At 44.7% G+C, this 15,728-nt stretch overlaps 1 protein-coding gene across 2 annotated transcripts in view; it reads left to right on the forward strand.

The window, feature by feature from the left end:
* Window positions 1-15,728, forward strand: part of LOC143905043 (uncharacterized) — a 95,403-nt gene that overhangs the window by 77,408 nt on the left and 2,267 nt on the right. For both annotated transcript variants that reach the window (XM_077420152.1, XM_077420154.1), the window contains exons 5-7: window positions 10,392-12,977; window positions 14,690-14,860; window positions 15,561-15,635. In XM_077420152.1, coding sequence (XP_077276278.1) covers window positions 10,392-12,977; window positions 14,690-14,860; window positions 15,561-15,635 — 2,832 coding nt within the window. The remainder of the gene's footprint in view (window positions 1-10,391; window positions 12,978-14,689; window positions 14,861-15,560; window positions 15,636-15,728) is intronic.

Consider the following 15,728-nt stretch of genomic DNA (forward strand, 5'->3'; position numbering starts at 1 on the left):
CACCGTCGAGTGGACATACGTGTCAAAATATACACTCGTTAAGTCCTCGAATTTTTATCTTTTGTTTCGCCGCGTCGAGAATGCGTAGAGTAAAAGCGGAGAGTAGTGTTGATCCGCGAAAAGCGGATTATAGCGGAATTGAATGGGTGAAACACACTGACATATTCGTTATGACTGTATATCGCCGGCAGGTTGATCGATATAGCGCGCGGTGGGAAGCAAAAGCTCGACTAACGAGCGAAAATTGAAATGTGATTTATGTGTTTTGCATCCCTGGCCGTTGCAGGAAACGATTCACCTCGCTTTTATTTCGGAAATATGCTCTTCCGATCCAGAATAACTGTTGGCTGGTGCATGCACTCTCGAAAAATTTCAACTCCGAAATATGTGGACACTCAACGATGACGTACAGATTTACATGTGTAGCACCGCGTGCGATTCAATAGAAAAAATAAATTCAATAGATATGAATAATCGTGATAAATTTTGCAGTCCTAAATTGAAGCGTACGTATTATTCGGAACACAGCCCATGTTTTTTTTTTAAATTCCCGTTTGAATCATTTTTTTAGCACACTTACATGGCAATGCGACAGCAGCGTTTTCCTTTTTTTTTCGGGCAGTAAGCCGACCAAGAAAGTAGCTCTTAACCCCGCTATTTAACACGTATGCCTTTCTTCGTTATCGGCAATTATTAGAATGCTCATAATGAAGAGTCATTTGACTACTTCTCCCGACATAGTAACGACTCCATCTGTTTAAACGCTCGCTTGATATCCGTCCGAGTATCTCTCTCGGTAAGAGCTTCCTCTTTCCTCTTCGTCTCTTCGTCTAAGAATAATATTGAGGCTCGCAGTCGATGCTGCCGCCAACGATTCCGCATCGAAGCTGATGTGCCAAAAGAGTGCATCTTGCGTTTGGACTGCGCGGTATTCTCCCAAATCACTGTTTTCCAGCCAGAGGTTCCGCAATAATAACTTTGGAGTTAATTTCGAGAGAGATTTCACGGGAGCTCCCTTCCCCCCATTTATCATCGACGCAAATTTGAAAACGTTTCAATATCCGGATAATTGAGCTTTGAAACAAATTTGTTATTCTTTGTTAGAGGAAACGCGCGCTCAATTTCGCAAGATTACTTTGATGCGAATTTAATTTATCGGTATCGCGGTTATTCCGACGACTCCGCGCGTCATGGTTATTTCAGCCGCCGCGAGATTTGATAAGCTCGCGTCGAAGCGCAGCGCGACGAGAGATAAATGGAACTGCGCTCCCGTTTTCCGAGAGAAATCGGAAATTATGTTGTCCCCGCGTTCGCGACAATATTCTTTACGACATCCGCGATTATTTTCGGCCTTCCGAACGGGTCGCGTTCTCTCGCGTGTTTGTACCAACTGGCAAAAGCGGAACAATAAAGTCCACGATAAACTCAGCTGGTTTGGATGCCGTCCAACTATTTCTACGACTTGCGACCTTATCGCGATTCGCTTTCTCGTAAATCGCCGGTGTTGCATTTTCAAGCGAGCGTCTGTCGTCTTTAAAATACGCTGTTGAAGAACCACGTTGTTCAAGGAATATTTATCGAACATATTTATCATTTATCGCGCAGCATTGGTTTTGTTACACCGCAATAGATTACGCGACCTGTTATTTGTTACAGGCACATTCTTTTTGTTGTGATAATTCGCTTTCTTCGCGAAACATGATACGTGCAGTCTAATGAGGGACAGAACATTTTATGGACCAGAAAATGTTATAAAGTATTTTTTTCAAAAAGGAAAAAAGATATATGTTTAATATTAAGATTAAAGAAATAAAACTTGCCATCTGTATATTATATATTCATAGAAGTCCTTGCGGCAGGGGATAGGTATAAATTCAGCGCTAATAAGAAATGCATATTTCCGTCGTCGTTCCGCCCGTTTCTTCCATTTAGCGCGTTCTCCGTCTCCCTCTGTCTTCCTGTCTCGGTCGTCCAAGAATAGAAACCGCGCGGCGGTTTTGCGGCGTAAATTTTTCGTCCATGGCGACGCATTGGTTAGCAGCTGTGCGTTTCTAGGATGAATCGGACTCCCCTTTTCTCTCCTCTTCGGGTACCGTCAACACTTCGCCTCTTTTACTGCACTTTGTCGCTCTTGTATCGCCCCGGTATGCTCGAGGATCTTTCTCTTCCTAATTTCACCACGTAGGTAGTACGGTTTCCCTTCTCTTCGTTCGTGTTCTTGTCCCTAATTCACTATCTTGCTTGCTCGCTCGCTCGCTCGAAAGCTTTGCAACTACCCGTTATACAAAGACGCGCGGATCAGCTTTCTTCGTTCTTTGCCTCGTATCTCGCCGGGGAATCGGACTCCTCCGGCACGACATGTGTACTTATGTATAATTATGTGTATTTTGAAGCCATCTCGGAAAAAAACGTGAATATTTAGAGCCCCGAGTAAATTTATGTGCATAAAAATATAAGTATCTTCTACAGTTTTCGTTCCAGAGATAACGTCTTAAAATTGCACATATTAATTTACTATTTTAATTTTATCCGTGTGTAATTTTAAAGCGAAACACGCCAATCTTGAAATAATTAAACAGCGATCTGAATCTTTTCTTCGAGAAAGAAATTAAGATTCTGGAAACAGAATCTTGCTATTTTTGAATGAATTTATTTACATTTATGAACTTTGGCGTTAAACATTAATAATAAAATATTAGCAATAATAATTTGAGATTAATCAGCTCTGAAATGTGTCTTTTCTCGTACAATTCAATCATTTGTATACATTACCTCACAATTAGTGTTACCTTACATCTTTAGTTACTTGCCGCTAGTGACTAACTCCTAACTCCTCTCGTGAGTTTCTCTCTCTCTCTCTCTCTCTCTCTCTCTCTCTCTCTCTCTCTCTTTCGACGTGTGACTCTCGCTTCTCTTCTTTCGCTAGGAGACGTGGGACGATCCTCTATATAAACCCTGACTGAACTCGTAGCTTGGCCCAAGTAGTTCGCCAACGGCGAACAGTTAGTACGGATCTGCCTCCGTTCTTGTCACTTGTGTTTGCGTGCGCGCGTGTGATAAAGGTAGTGTCGCAATTATGATATGCTGATGTTCATGGACGATCGAGGTCTTCCGGTGTTGACACATTTCCCTGTTGTGGATATTTCACAACGCAATATGTGATTTAAAGTTGACAGTTGAACAAACTAAGTGTTGCGTCATTAAAAATAATGATTAGTGAAGGATATTTAAACATGTTCGTTATCATTTTATTTCATGTCGTGTAATTTTGACCCAATTTCATGTTAATTGTGATGATTTTTTTTCCACGATTTATGCCGATAGAAACTTTTTCTGCGTAGAATAAATCATTCGCTTGGTGATTCAGTTCTATTAATAGGGAGTGGCAAACTATCCAGTCTGAACATATAGAAGCAATCTCCAGTTTTCTAAGTATAGATCGATATATAATCGTATTTGACGTACTTGACGAAGCAAATACGCGTGACAGAACGCTGCTCGATATATGATACCGATTATACTGTTTTGTAAATATTTTATTGTACAATATTAAACAAATATTTTATACTTATTATAATTACGAATTAATCCAAATAATTTTAAGATTCTTAATTTAAAAATTAACGCACGCTTTTGGTTATTTGACTCCTTCGCATATATCCGCAACAAGCAAGATTCATATCTTAATTGCTTCAAGAATAATAAATCGTGACTATAATCTACAAGTTATTTAAACGAATAATTTGTTATAAGAATTATATAAGAATCTCGATCGTTCATTGTAACATCAGCCGGGGAGAAGAGATCTTAGTGGCGAAGTTAAAATCTGAGAATTGCACGCACACAGGATTAATTGAAGATTTATCTCGAGATGGAATACATCCTAAGAGCGGGGCGCAGTTTGGGCAATGGCATGTGCAGGGCGGCGAGCGCCCTTGCATGCGGAACTCGGAGAATATTAGCTTACGTTCCACTATTGGGCATTACTGCAGTTCCGGTAGCTGCGCAGGAAGCAGAGAATGCAAAACCACCCACGGTACAGTAAACTCTATTAGTGCGCTCCATTTTTTTTAGCAATTTTTTTTTCGAAATTAATTTTGCTTCTAACGTTAACGTTTAGGCGATAAATTAATACCTAATTGGTGAATACGCGCGCGGTTAAATTTAAATGGATGGAATATCCGTCACGGTAAACCGACACTCTTGCGCTCGCGCGCGAGATGCGAGAGGCGCGCGCGAAAATAGAACGGAGGAGCGTAGGAACGCGAAGGCGCGCGAGGGAAAGGCCGACGGAATGCTTTCTTGAGACGAGACGCGAGGCTCGTCGACCGGAGGCGTCAGCGGTGCCAAAATAGCGATTTATTCGAGACTAAAGATCAACGCTGCTGCGCTCCTCGGTAGAGCTCCCAGTGCAGTTTATTCGAGCGTCGTCGCATGGGGCGTGATCGCACCAGCGGGAGCAGTTTCATAATGCACAGCAACGCGACGACATAATTTACGATCTATGAAACTTCTCTCCTTTCCAAAGTATTTTATTTAGTGTTTTCGCTTGACCTCTCTCAACGGCATCGGCGCGGGCGCGGAGCAAGCCACTCGCGGTTGTATAGGTCATTATCAGGGATGGATGCCATGGATTGCGGGACGGCTGGCATGGTTTCCGCTAGGGTTGAATTTCAGTGTTATGATAGCCCGCGGGGAAAAATACAATTTATGCCCAGCCGGCGCTCAAAGCGCGCGTTAAATCCTTGATTAGCTATGAATTTCCAACGAGATTTATCGAAATTTATTACGACCCGGCTCACCGAGCGGAAAGCGACTCGTTCGTGCCAGGGGCGAGGTGTGCCGCGAGATTAAATTATCATGCCGAGCCGTTTTATCCATACGAACGTTTATCCCCGGGCGGCGAATTATCCCAAGGCCGGGAAGCCCGGCGAGGAACTGACACATTTGTGGGAAAATTTAATAAACGCCGGCCGAGCGCTTGAATCAACAATTTTCAGTTGATAACTCTTTTGTCGCGCGAATTGAAGGGTTCGCCGGTACAAATGAAGGTATACGTCCGCGAATTTGCGAAGGTATCTCTTCGGGATATTAAGCCGTGTGTAAATGTGGATCTTGCGGATTTACGGACTTCTCTCGTTCCTGCGCGCCGAACGCCTCAATTACGGTACGTGGTACGACGTGTACTTAGGTCTTATGCACGGCCAACATACACGGATACGTCTCTCGGACCTCTCGCCACCGCGAAGCGTGAAACACGCGAGACGGTTGCCGCGACCTAAAGAGCCGTTTACACGCCGGCTGCGAGCTAGCTTCTCGCGTCGGCTTTCGTGTCAGATTTCTATCTACGCGGGATTGTTAGCCGACGCTCGAGTCGCGTGCCAAAGCGCCTTACGAAAAGCTCAAGAGCCGTCAGGAGGAAATCGACTGCGACCTCGCTCCTACTCGTTCGCTGAAGCCGATCTCGAATCTATAAGCGCGGAACTAAGCGCGCAGTATTTAGCGCGAACCAAGGAAAGTCGAAGGTTAATTAAAATGAAATTTAATCGCGATATCTCGAGGTTTTTATTAGCTCTTTAAGTGCAGGGTGTTCTCCGCAAATTCAATGAGATATCCAGTTTAGTCCAGTATTTCGCAACGCTTCTCGATCGTACTATACGCCAGCATTACGATACGGTACTCAGCGGGAAGTGAACTGTAAGTGGATCGTCGAACCGATTGCCGATTTATCTCACAATCGCATTAAATCAGTGGCGAAATCGGTCGTGCACACACGGTGGAAGCGGAACGACGAGCATTTCGAAACGTTTCATATCGATGCGCAGAGATACGACGGAACAATAGACGGGTTCTCTTTCTTTCTCTCTTTCTACGACTATATGACTTATCGGGCGTTTTTCGACGTTCCACGCATACATCGAAACGCGCGCCTCTCCCTCGCGCCGATCGCGTTTGCGTTGTTTGCCGGTGCGCGCGATATTGCTGGCGGACATGCTCCGGTGAACCGGATAAATGCCCGTAATTTATATCCGCGAAAGAATGGCGAAGTTAAAACAAACGCTATATTTTGTTGCTCGCGTACATCGCGAGCCCGGCGTCTTCCAGACGCGGTATACATTATATCGCCGCTTCTCGATCGGCGTATTGAGAGAGACGACGACGGCGACGCCCGCATATACGGAGCGTGTCCGATGAACGTGTCATTCGCGGAACACGCCGCGCATCGATATACGTCAACGAGTCCCTCGCGAAACACCTGCGAATCATTAGCGTATAGCTATTGTCTAAGTCACGCTCGTTAAATACGCAAGATTACTTCCGGAACGTCGATGGCGTAGCTTTTGCACATGCCTGCCTGTTCCGTTTTCGTCCTGCGGCCATCAGATCCCGCTCCAAGGGACACATAAAGTTCAGAATTGTACATAATGACAGTTTTTTACCGTTGTGACCTTAGGAGCTCGTTCGTGAAAGCTTTTGAGAAGCAAAGATTTTAATGAAATATGACGTTATCTTTATGGCATTAACATTTCGAAAAATCTGCTTACTTACAATTCGGCAGAATATTACTGTATCAATGTGACAGAAAGTCGAGATTGTTTCAGCCAGTCGCTCTGCTCAAACTAATGTTTTTCCAAACGGGAAATTGATTTTGGTGCTGGCGAACGCCAGCTGTCGTGAGCGCGATGGCACGCAGGATAATTCGCACGGTCGAATAAACGCGACACGTTATTACGTTACTGACAAGAAATTTCCTAAATTCTCCTCTTCTGACTTTGTTAAAGAATCAATTTTTTAAGTTTCTAATATCCGCGAATTTAATATAAAAATTATAATTACAATTAGAAATTGAAAACAGATTTTTGTTAAATATATATCTCTTACGTATGAAGAATATTAATAAAACAAGAAGCTGGTTTCTGATTTACTCGAAAACAGGAAACAACGAAGAATAGAAAAATGCGTGTAATGATCAGAGCATTTGCTTTACAGATTTATTAAGTTTTTTTTTAACTTTATCAGAGAGCAAAGATTTGCGAACGTTTGTTGAAAGATCGCGTCGTCTCGATTACGAGGGTCGTCTCTCGCTGGGCGATAGGTGTCCGCAAGAGCTAATGCATTTCTAATGTTCCACGTGCCCGCGAGGGCGTGAAAGTTACGGCATTTCGTCGACTCTTCCGCGCCCCAGGCCGTTTCATCCCCCGTAGCTCGTCGCGCGGGGGGAGTATCGTGCTTATTTCGCGAGCGTCAGCGTTTTACGGGACGATTAAAAATTTATCCGGCGTCCGTTAGCGCAAAATTAACTCACTTCTGTCCGTCGGAAACGCGAGACGTCGTGTTTAGCCGGCGTAACGTTAATGGAGAGCAGCTATAAGCGGTGCACTTTCCGGCGAAATTGTTGCAAATTGGCGCGTATTACTGCATCACTTAACGACATTGAAAGATAAATATTCGGAATATTATACGTGAGTAACTTGATTCCTTTGGCCGGCTTTCAAGCAGTTGAAAACGTCGCAAACTGCGCTCTTCGCTGAAATATACTTGTAATAACATCGTTCAACGCGGAACCGACAAAGGTATTATGCATCGGGAAATTATTGTGCTTTCTCTGTTTGCTCGCTTTTGCGATGAATGCATTCGCTATTCATAGAATATTCTGACTACGAAATACCTTTTTCTTATATAGTAATATTTTATAAGCGGAAAGTTTCACGATTGCTTGAATGATCACTGAAGACCTCGATGCATTAAATTTTCGCTAAATGGACGATATGTTATTTTTTAAATAAAATCTTCGTATATATTATACATATATTTTTCTAATAATCTTTCTTGCGATATTTGCGAAACAAAAGAATCAGGATTGAGTCGCAAGGATAAAGATCGCAAATTTTTGCCGGAAAAGAATCGAGGCTATTCTTTTTGCTGCAGAGAGAGAGAGATCGGCGATTGGTATGCAATTTTTTCCTGGCACATCGCATACGTAATAGTCGCTGTTAACCTACTCAGAAATTGGTCGTCGGCCAATGGCAATTCGGTATTGCGTATATAGGGAAGCGGGTCCGCAATTTCTCGATCGATTTCATCGTAGGAGGACGCCGAGCAGCCGGAAGTTCATTACCTCGGGCACTTGCCTCCTCGCCTCTGCGGACAATGCCCCAACGGTGCACGGCCCTTGGCCGTTCGCCAGTTTTTTTCGTGCGTTTTTACGTTTTGATATTAAGCCAAATTCTTGCGGCGCGAGCGTCCATTTACGGACGCTTTCACTCCGACGGTGACGCGCGCGCTGCGTTTAAATATCATCGCGCACGGAAGTGGAGGAATCTCCGAGTGGAAAGTTCCGCGCGGAATATGGAGCGAGTACCTCGGTTCAAGAAATTAGAGCGGATTTTCGGGTCGCCTGACACACGGCTAACTCTTATAAAATATTCGCAAAATATTCTCGGCAAAAAAATAAAATGCGATTGCATCACCACCGAATTGACATTAGTTACAGAATTGCAATGCGATAAAAAGAAATAAAAATGAAATCTTTGTAGCTGCAGGATATTTATTTATTTGTTTTAAACGTAAGATGCAAAAGCAGTAGAGGATTATGTTTGCGGAAGATTGCTTGAAGGAGAACGCCCGCGCCGTCGAGTTACATCTCTTTGTGTTATATACCGAAAACATTCTCTCGCGGCTTCCTTCGCAGGAGAAGTTTTCTTTGCACAAGAGGAATAAAATCGTGATTTCTGGGTACAACCGACATAAAAGCTGCAACAAATGCCTTCCTAAGTGCCACTCCGTTGGGCACCGTTGTAATTCTTTAAGCGGGAGAAGGCTTATATCTTATAGGAAAATCCTTACGACGGGAGAAGCGGCGCCGGGGCGATCGATATGGAACGCGGGACAATAAAGCGCACGGCGCGTTTCTCACGTCCGGTTTCTGTTTCCCTCTCAGGTTTCAAGAATTGATTTTGTCTCGGCTGTCCTCGCCGCCTTAGGTTGCACAAGCCTAAAGGTATTATCGAGAGTGTTTCTCGGCACACGCCAAGCGGAGACTAATGATGACAGTCAAACAAACGAGTCGTCGAGCGAAATGGTTATGTGAATCATCAAAAATAAAATTCCTGGCATATATTAGCATTGTTGCAGCGAAGTATTTTCACGCAAATTTATTCTAATACACATCTTATGAATATTTATTAATTATTAAAATTATATATTTGCAACACATTATTTTTTATATCTTTGCGCGCGAAAAATATTCTTCACGTACGTTTAACGGGTTAAGGATTGAAAATCAAGCGGTAGCCTGTAAGACGGTGGCAAATATTATTTATACATAGATCCAAGCAGTTTGCAGTAGCAATAAATATATCTCAATTACTGTAAGGACGTGACGAACGTCCGAGGAATTTCTGAGCGTAATAACGCGTCGGCGTGTGTCGGCGGAACGTGCCTTTAGTTTTCATTCCGCTGCACACTTCTTCATTTCTATCTCTGCATATTACGTTACCAAGCTGATAACAGAATTATGCGTATAAACGATACGGCACTTGCCGCGTCACACGTCGTCCGAGTCCCTGTCTCTCCTTTCATCGGCGCGCCTAACGTCCGTTGTTCCGCGCAATAATCGTTCTTTCCACAACAATAAATTTCGCGATAAATCTCTATTATTTCGTGCGCTGTTGACAGAGAGAATCGTGATCGTTTCGTCTTAAAAAAAAAGAGGAAAGAAAGAAAAAAACGCTCATTGACACAGTGACACGATTGACACGGCCCCTAAAGGGTGAGAACGTTGGTAACTCGGCGCCCTACCGCGCACTCTTTTTACCTCCCTCGTGTGCACTAGGGGTAACATACGCCTCTCTACGCACCGCTCTTTCTCTCTCTTTCGTTCCACATCGACGTATCATTAAGCTGTTCACCCTCGTTTTTATTTGAGTCGCTCGGAGCTCACCCTTGGCTCGAGAGAATGCACGCTGCAATCATCGGCGGCCACCCCTCGCGACGAACAAAAAAATAATATCGCGCTCGACTGAACCTAACATTTTCCGCCATCGCGCTGCATCCACGTGACGTGGCGACTCACCTTCAATTTAGAGCCGATCGACTGCCGAAATCGTTGGATAATAGATATTTCTCTACGCGAAATTATTGTCTACATTTTTCAATTCGTGTAGATAGAGACGCTACTAATTATCTGTTTACAAAAAACTTATTTGCGCAGATAATGCATTTACTGTTACGATATAAATACTGCAATCAATATTTTTTTCTATATAAAACTGTGTGATAAAAACAAATTAATCTTAAGATGTAAAGTTTTGACTTGCATTAGATAAGAATCTCACAATCAGTTGCTCCGTATGAAATATCTAAGACACCGTGTTCTCTCGATTGTTCAGGGTGGCGAAGACGCAGAGAACGCAACGGCCGCCGCGAGCAGTCCGGTGGAGGAGAAGTCAACAGCGAGCAGTCCATCGGCGGACGAGCAGGTAGCCGCACCGACAGCAGCAGCCGCGGCCGAGCCGAAGGAAGAGGCTGCCGCATCGTCGCCAGCAGTAACAGCCGCCGTCGCCGCTAGCCCGGTCGAGGAAAAGAAAAAGGAACCCACTCCCTCCGCCCCCACTCCCGTCCCGTCCATCGAGGATAAGAAAGAGGAGGCGGTCGAAAAAGTCGAGGCCGAGAAAAAAGTAGTTGAGGTCAGTCAGTCAGCCGGCGGTCACCCCGTAACGGACCCGGTAGAGATTCCCGTCTACCGTGTCCAGCCAGTCGCGACGCCGTCTATCATTGAGAGGAAAGCCAGTGAGGACCTCCTGTCCCCGCCCCCGTCCAGTCCACCACCGACCCCGATAGATCCATCGCCCTTGCAGCAGGCTCGGCAGGCCGCGGCAAACGCCACAGCCCTGGCCGAGGCGCTCAAGCTGCCTGCCGTGGCTGCCGACGAGGAGGAATCGACGCCGGCACCAACGTCCGACGTCGCGTACCCGTCGTCCCGCGAGGATGTTCTTCCCCAAGAGAGCCGCGCAAGCGAATCCATCACCACCGCTATCGCGTCCCTGACATCACTTGATTCTTCTACTCCCGACAACTTACCCCCGACGGAAGCGACCTTTGTCCTCGCGGAAGTAAAGTGTCTGCCGGTGGTAGAGGTTGAGATCGAAGTCGAGACATCTCAAGATGTGAAAAAAGTAGGGGAGACGTTAGGGAGTAGCCGTGATAATAAAGAAGCTGAGACCGAGCTGAAAGTAGAGGGCAATGTCGCGATGAAGGAGAAAGTATCTGAGTGTCAGAAAAGTGAGGCGAATAGAGCGAAGGAAACTCTGCCACTAGCGACGCAGTGCGATAGTAAAAGTACACCGAGCAAAGGTGCGGAGGAAGTTCCTGACGTTGTTGCGACGGCTAAAGTTATGAATGAGGCTTTATCGGACGTGGAGTGTCAAACAAAGAGCGAGATAAATAGCTGTGAAGTTCCAATGAAGATAAACGTATTGCCTGATGCCGGATATAATGAAAAAGTCGACGCTGAAACGTTATCGTCGGCTGAAATTGAAACAAAAGGCGCCTGCCCGGCAGTAAAGCAATATTTATCGTCTGAAAATATGGGGAGTCCTCCGAATAAGACGCAGCACGTAGAATCAATTGAGAAAGCATCAGACTCGGATCTACCTTCGGTTGAAAAATGTGTGTCTATTGACGCGGAGGAATCGTCAGAAGTCAGTTCTGCATCCTTTGCAAAGTTGATTGAAAGCCCATCTAGGGAGCAGTCGTCGGCAGTTGTGGAACAATCGAGTGGAATACCGGTCGTATATGAACACGATTACGCGAAATATGTGCCAAAGGAAATCACGGAAGAAGAAGGATCGATTGAATTATACATAAATTCCGAAGAGGGTCCACTGTCAGTTTCGGATGATATTTTAGTAGAAGCCAAGCCAGCGCTGATCATTCCGGAAGATGATAGCGTGGAGGAACTTACCGACACCACTGAATCCGTCAAAGTGATCCCCGAGACCGACGAGGAGAAACTGGAAAATGAGCTTGAATCGGACACTGCATTGCCCACGGAAGAGACCCTGATCTCAGAAGAACTAGAAGACATGTTTGTCCCAGAACACACGACAGTTGAGCCATTAAACGAATTCGTTGGCGTGTCTAATAGTCATATGAGAAATGAAATTGGAAATACGCTGCCATGTCCGCCTGAAGATTTAACTGCATTCTGCTCTCAAATATCAGAGCTTCAAAACACAAGTGCAATCGAGACAGAACCGTTTATAACATCCTTCTCGCGAATTGAGCAAACCGAGGAGACAAAAAAACGTCCTCTTTCATCGGAGGATCGCGTAACATCGCCGAAATTCTATCCCTTAGACGATTTGGAGTCGACGCATCGTTTGCCGTCACTGCTCTCAGACGTTCCGACATGTTCCCTCTCAGAAAAGCACTCGAGTGAGCCTCAGACGCTAGTACTTTCCCCCGAACCCGAAAGCGTGCCAATCTCTTTGGAAGATCTACCCCCGGCGCCTGAAGACACGGGAACACAAAGCTTAGATTCTTTCGATTATCCTTTACCACCGGAAGAACTCTCTTGTCCATTATTATTGATTCCTCCCCAGACCATGTCTGTAGCCGATCTACCACCAGCTCCCGTCGAGCACGCGGCCAGCCCGAGAGACCCGACAGAGACGCTCCTCACACCGCCCATAAGTCCTAACTTCCAACGATCCGATACCACACCCGGCATCGCGACAGAAACCGCCACGATAGATCGCTCGCAAATTCCTTCGTTTTGTGAGAACGACAGCAGCAATCGTGAGCAATCGATGTTGCTGAGCGAACCGCTGACGATGTCATGTAATCAATCAGACGTTGAGTTGAAGGAGAGACTGGCGACCGAGTGTGTAACGAAGACCGAAAGCCAGGAAGAGGCCTTGTCGTGTCAGTTGTCGAACTCCATCCCGTCGACTGCCACCAAGGAGCATCACCAGGTGACTAACATGCAACACAACCTCCTGGCATGAATGCGGCCGGCCAAAGTTCTTTGGCGGACGCCTCGTTCCACGTATATCTTCGTCGTACGGTTCGCACAGTACTGTTTCTGTGGTCTTATAGCCTGAAAATATCGGCTTTCCCCCCCCCCCCCGATTTCCACACTCTTCCCAGAATCCCTCCAGTGCTCTCTGTTCAGAAATTATTGACACGTACTTTGAATTTGGAAAAAACTCGCTTTCCCTCTTCCCCCTCCCCCTCCCCGTATCCAGCGAACAGCCTCGCCTTTCCGCCCCGTTCTCTCGACGAAGGGTAACATCGAATGACATGAGACTGACAGTTACGTACGGGGGAGACCTTGCACAATTCTCGTCTCGAGAACAAAATTATACTTTGCCGTTTGGGTGTGCCGATGCACGACCGGAGCCGGTCAGTCCTCAGAGAGTCCGCTGAAGTCCATTTTCCGTCCCGATGCGTCCCCGTTGTGTTTCAAGGGTCTCGTCTCGTGTGCATCCTTCGTTCTGCCGAACGTGATTAACACAAGCCTTACTCTGCTATTCGATGTCCTTCGATGCTTCCACCCATCTCTCCGTCTTATAAAAGTCCATATTTATATATTATATATATTACCACACTACACACCACAATTGCCACCTGTGTTGTTTGCCTCTTGGTTTTCTTGACAATATTAACATGACCTTTCGATTAAAATCGATGCGTTGCAGTAGAGTACTTTTTATGGCGCGGCGAATAGCGGAATAACCATTCGCGCTGCCGCGCCAGTTAATGTCATTTCCGTAGATTTTGTGTATCTTTTTCCATATCGAGAACGCTCTCTTATGCTAATAATATAACATAGACGCTCGAATATGTTAGAGGTACCTCTAGCGTGAATCTCATTGATAGACGTAAAAGCAGTTGGACTAATGACACGCCCGTGGTAGCTGGCGTTTTAGATTTTTTTAATAGACGTGCTCATTAGAAGAGCTCGATACTTTGCTGTCGTGCTGTTCTCGTAATTGCATCTGTTGTATCGTAAGCATCTTGTAACTTGCGCATGCCGAGTTTCCTTATCTGAGGGGTTCGTCAGCGGGATTTTCAATTCTTTGCGTTGCCCGAAGCATGACGAAACGATTCTGCTGAGGCATTTCGTCGTCGCACGTTGCGCTTCAAGCGAGGAGGTAATAGTCATCGCGATTGTCCAGGCGCACTGCTAAGGCTGGCCAAACTTGAAATACGTTTTAACGCGTATTTTTATATCAATTATACTTTTATTGTGTTGGTAACAATTTACCTAGAACATTCCGTCAACTTCATTTTCATTTGTTTTATTATATATTATAAATTATTGCGCTATATAAAAACTGCTATTAGTTTTTTTTACATATATATGTATATACATGAAAAATTCTATTTTGAGTTCTCTTGTTGAGCAATCTCAGAATAGCTGTTATCTCCTATTTGAACTGCAACATACAACATAATTATCTCGTGATTCATTTCTGACACTCATTTGAACCTGATGATTCACAAGAAGGGAAGAGATTTTGTTTTATGAACGAAAACTGTTCGGCAGAATCGGTCTTACGTCCTTCGTTCTCGTTACAGCATGCTCTGGGATTTGGACTTGAAGAAAGAGAGCGCGAGAAAAATGATAAATGAACGAAACACATGATGACGATCGCGTAACAAGGAGACTTGTATTTTACAGAACGCTCCGGAAGTCGAGGCACCGGTAGAAAACAACGTCGCCCATGATGTTAGCACGACGGAAAGCGCCGATGAGCCCCCTAAAGTTGCACCTCCGGCTATCCCAACCGAGGCACTCGCCTCCCCCCCAACAGCACCGGCTATCACCGAGGATGTCGCCTCGGTCACCAAGGTATATATATATTTTTTTTTTCTTTCAGTCTAGTCGCAGTCTGAAGATTATAATCACGTACGATACGTCTGCGCTATTATTAGCCTGGAGTGAGTCATTGTCGATGATACGCGGGATAGCATCGATCGATCCTTCGAGTACAGTGTGCGAGGAGAGTCTCAACAGCTCTCGGCTCTTTATCGTTATTCGCTTAATGATTGGAGATTTTACTTATGCACGTTATATAAAGTGCTTTAATGAGAAATTTAAAAGATGGTAGAGATAGAATGAAAATATTGTTGTTAAATTATACAATTATATTATGAAGGGTATGATTTCCAAGACAGTTGTAAAACTTTTGTCTTGAAAAGAGCCTGAATCTCGGACAAATCTGTTCCTAATAAATTCCAACTATCAACAATTTGCAAAATAAGGAAGACATAATAGTATGTCTCGACGATTATCGTATAAAATTTATTAGCTGCTTTAAATAATTGGAATACTTAGCAATTTTGATGGTACTCAGTATTGTACATGCATGATGATCGCCAAGAGATCATTTATGCTCGATGAGTGTAAATGATTCTGAAGGTCATTATCGAGTATACTGACCGACGAAGATTAATGAGCGAGGGGCCATCTGATTATTATACTGCGATTGCACCTTCTTACAGTGCAGTCATAAACGCTATTAATGCTTTTATTTTCTTTCTCTCCAAAGGCCATCGAGGAGATCGACATAAGTGATAAAGCAGTCGCGGCGGCAGTGAACGAAGCTATCGAATGCAACACGAATGTAAGTTCAATTAATTTGAATTAGAATTAATTAGAAACACGAATAGAAGTGTTCTCAAATGGACAAGACCATTAATTTTTTCTTCCTTTTTTT

This window comes from Temnothorax americanus, unplaced genomic scaffold (assembly GCF_048541705.1).
Source record: "Temnothorax americanus isolate GAGA-0224 unplaced genomic scaffold, ASM4854170v1 Scaffold6, whole genome shotgun sequence".
In the NCBI taxonomy this organism is placed as follows: Eukaryota; Metazoa; Arthropoda; class Insecta; order Hymenoptera; family Formicidae; genus Temnothorax; species Temnothorax americanus.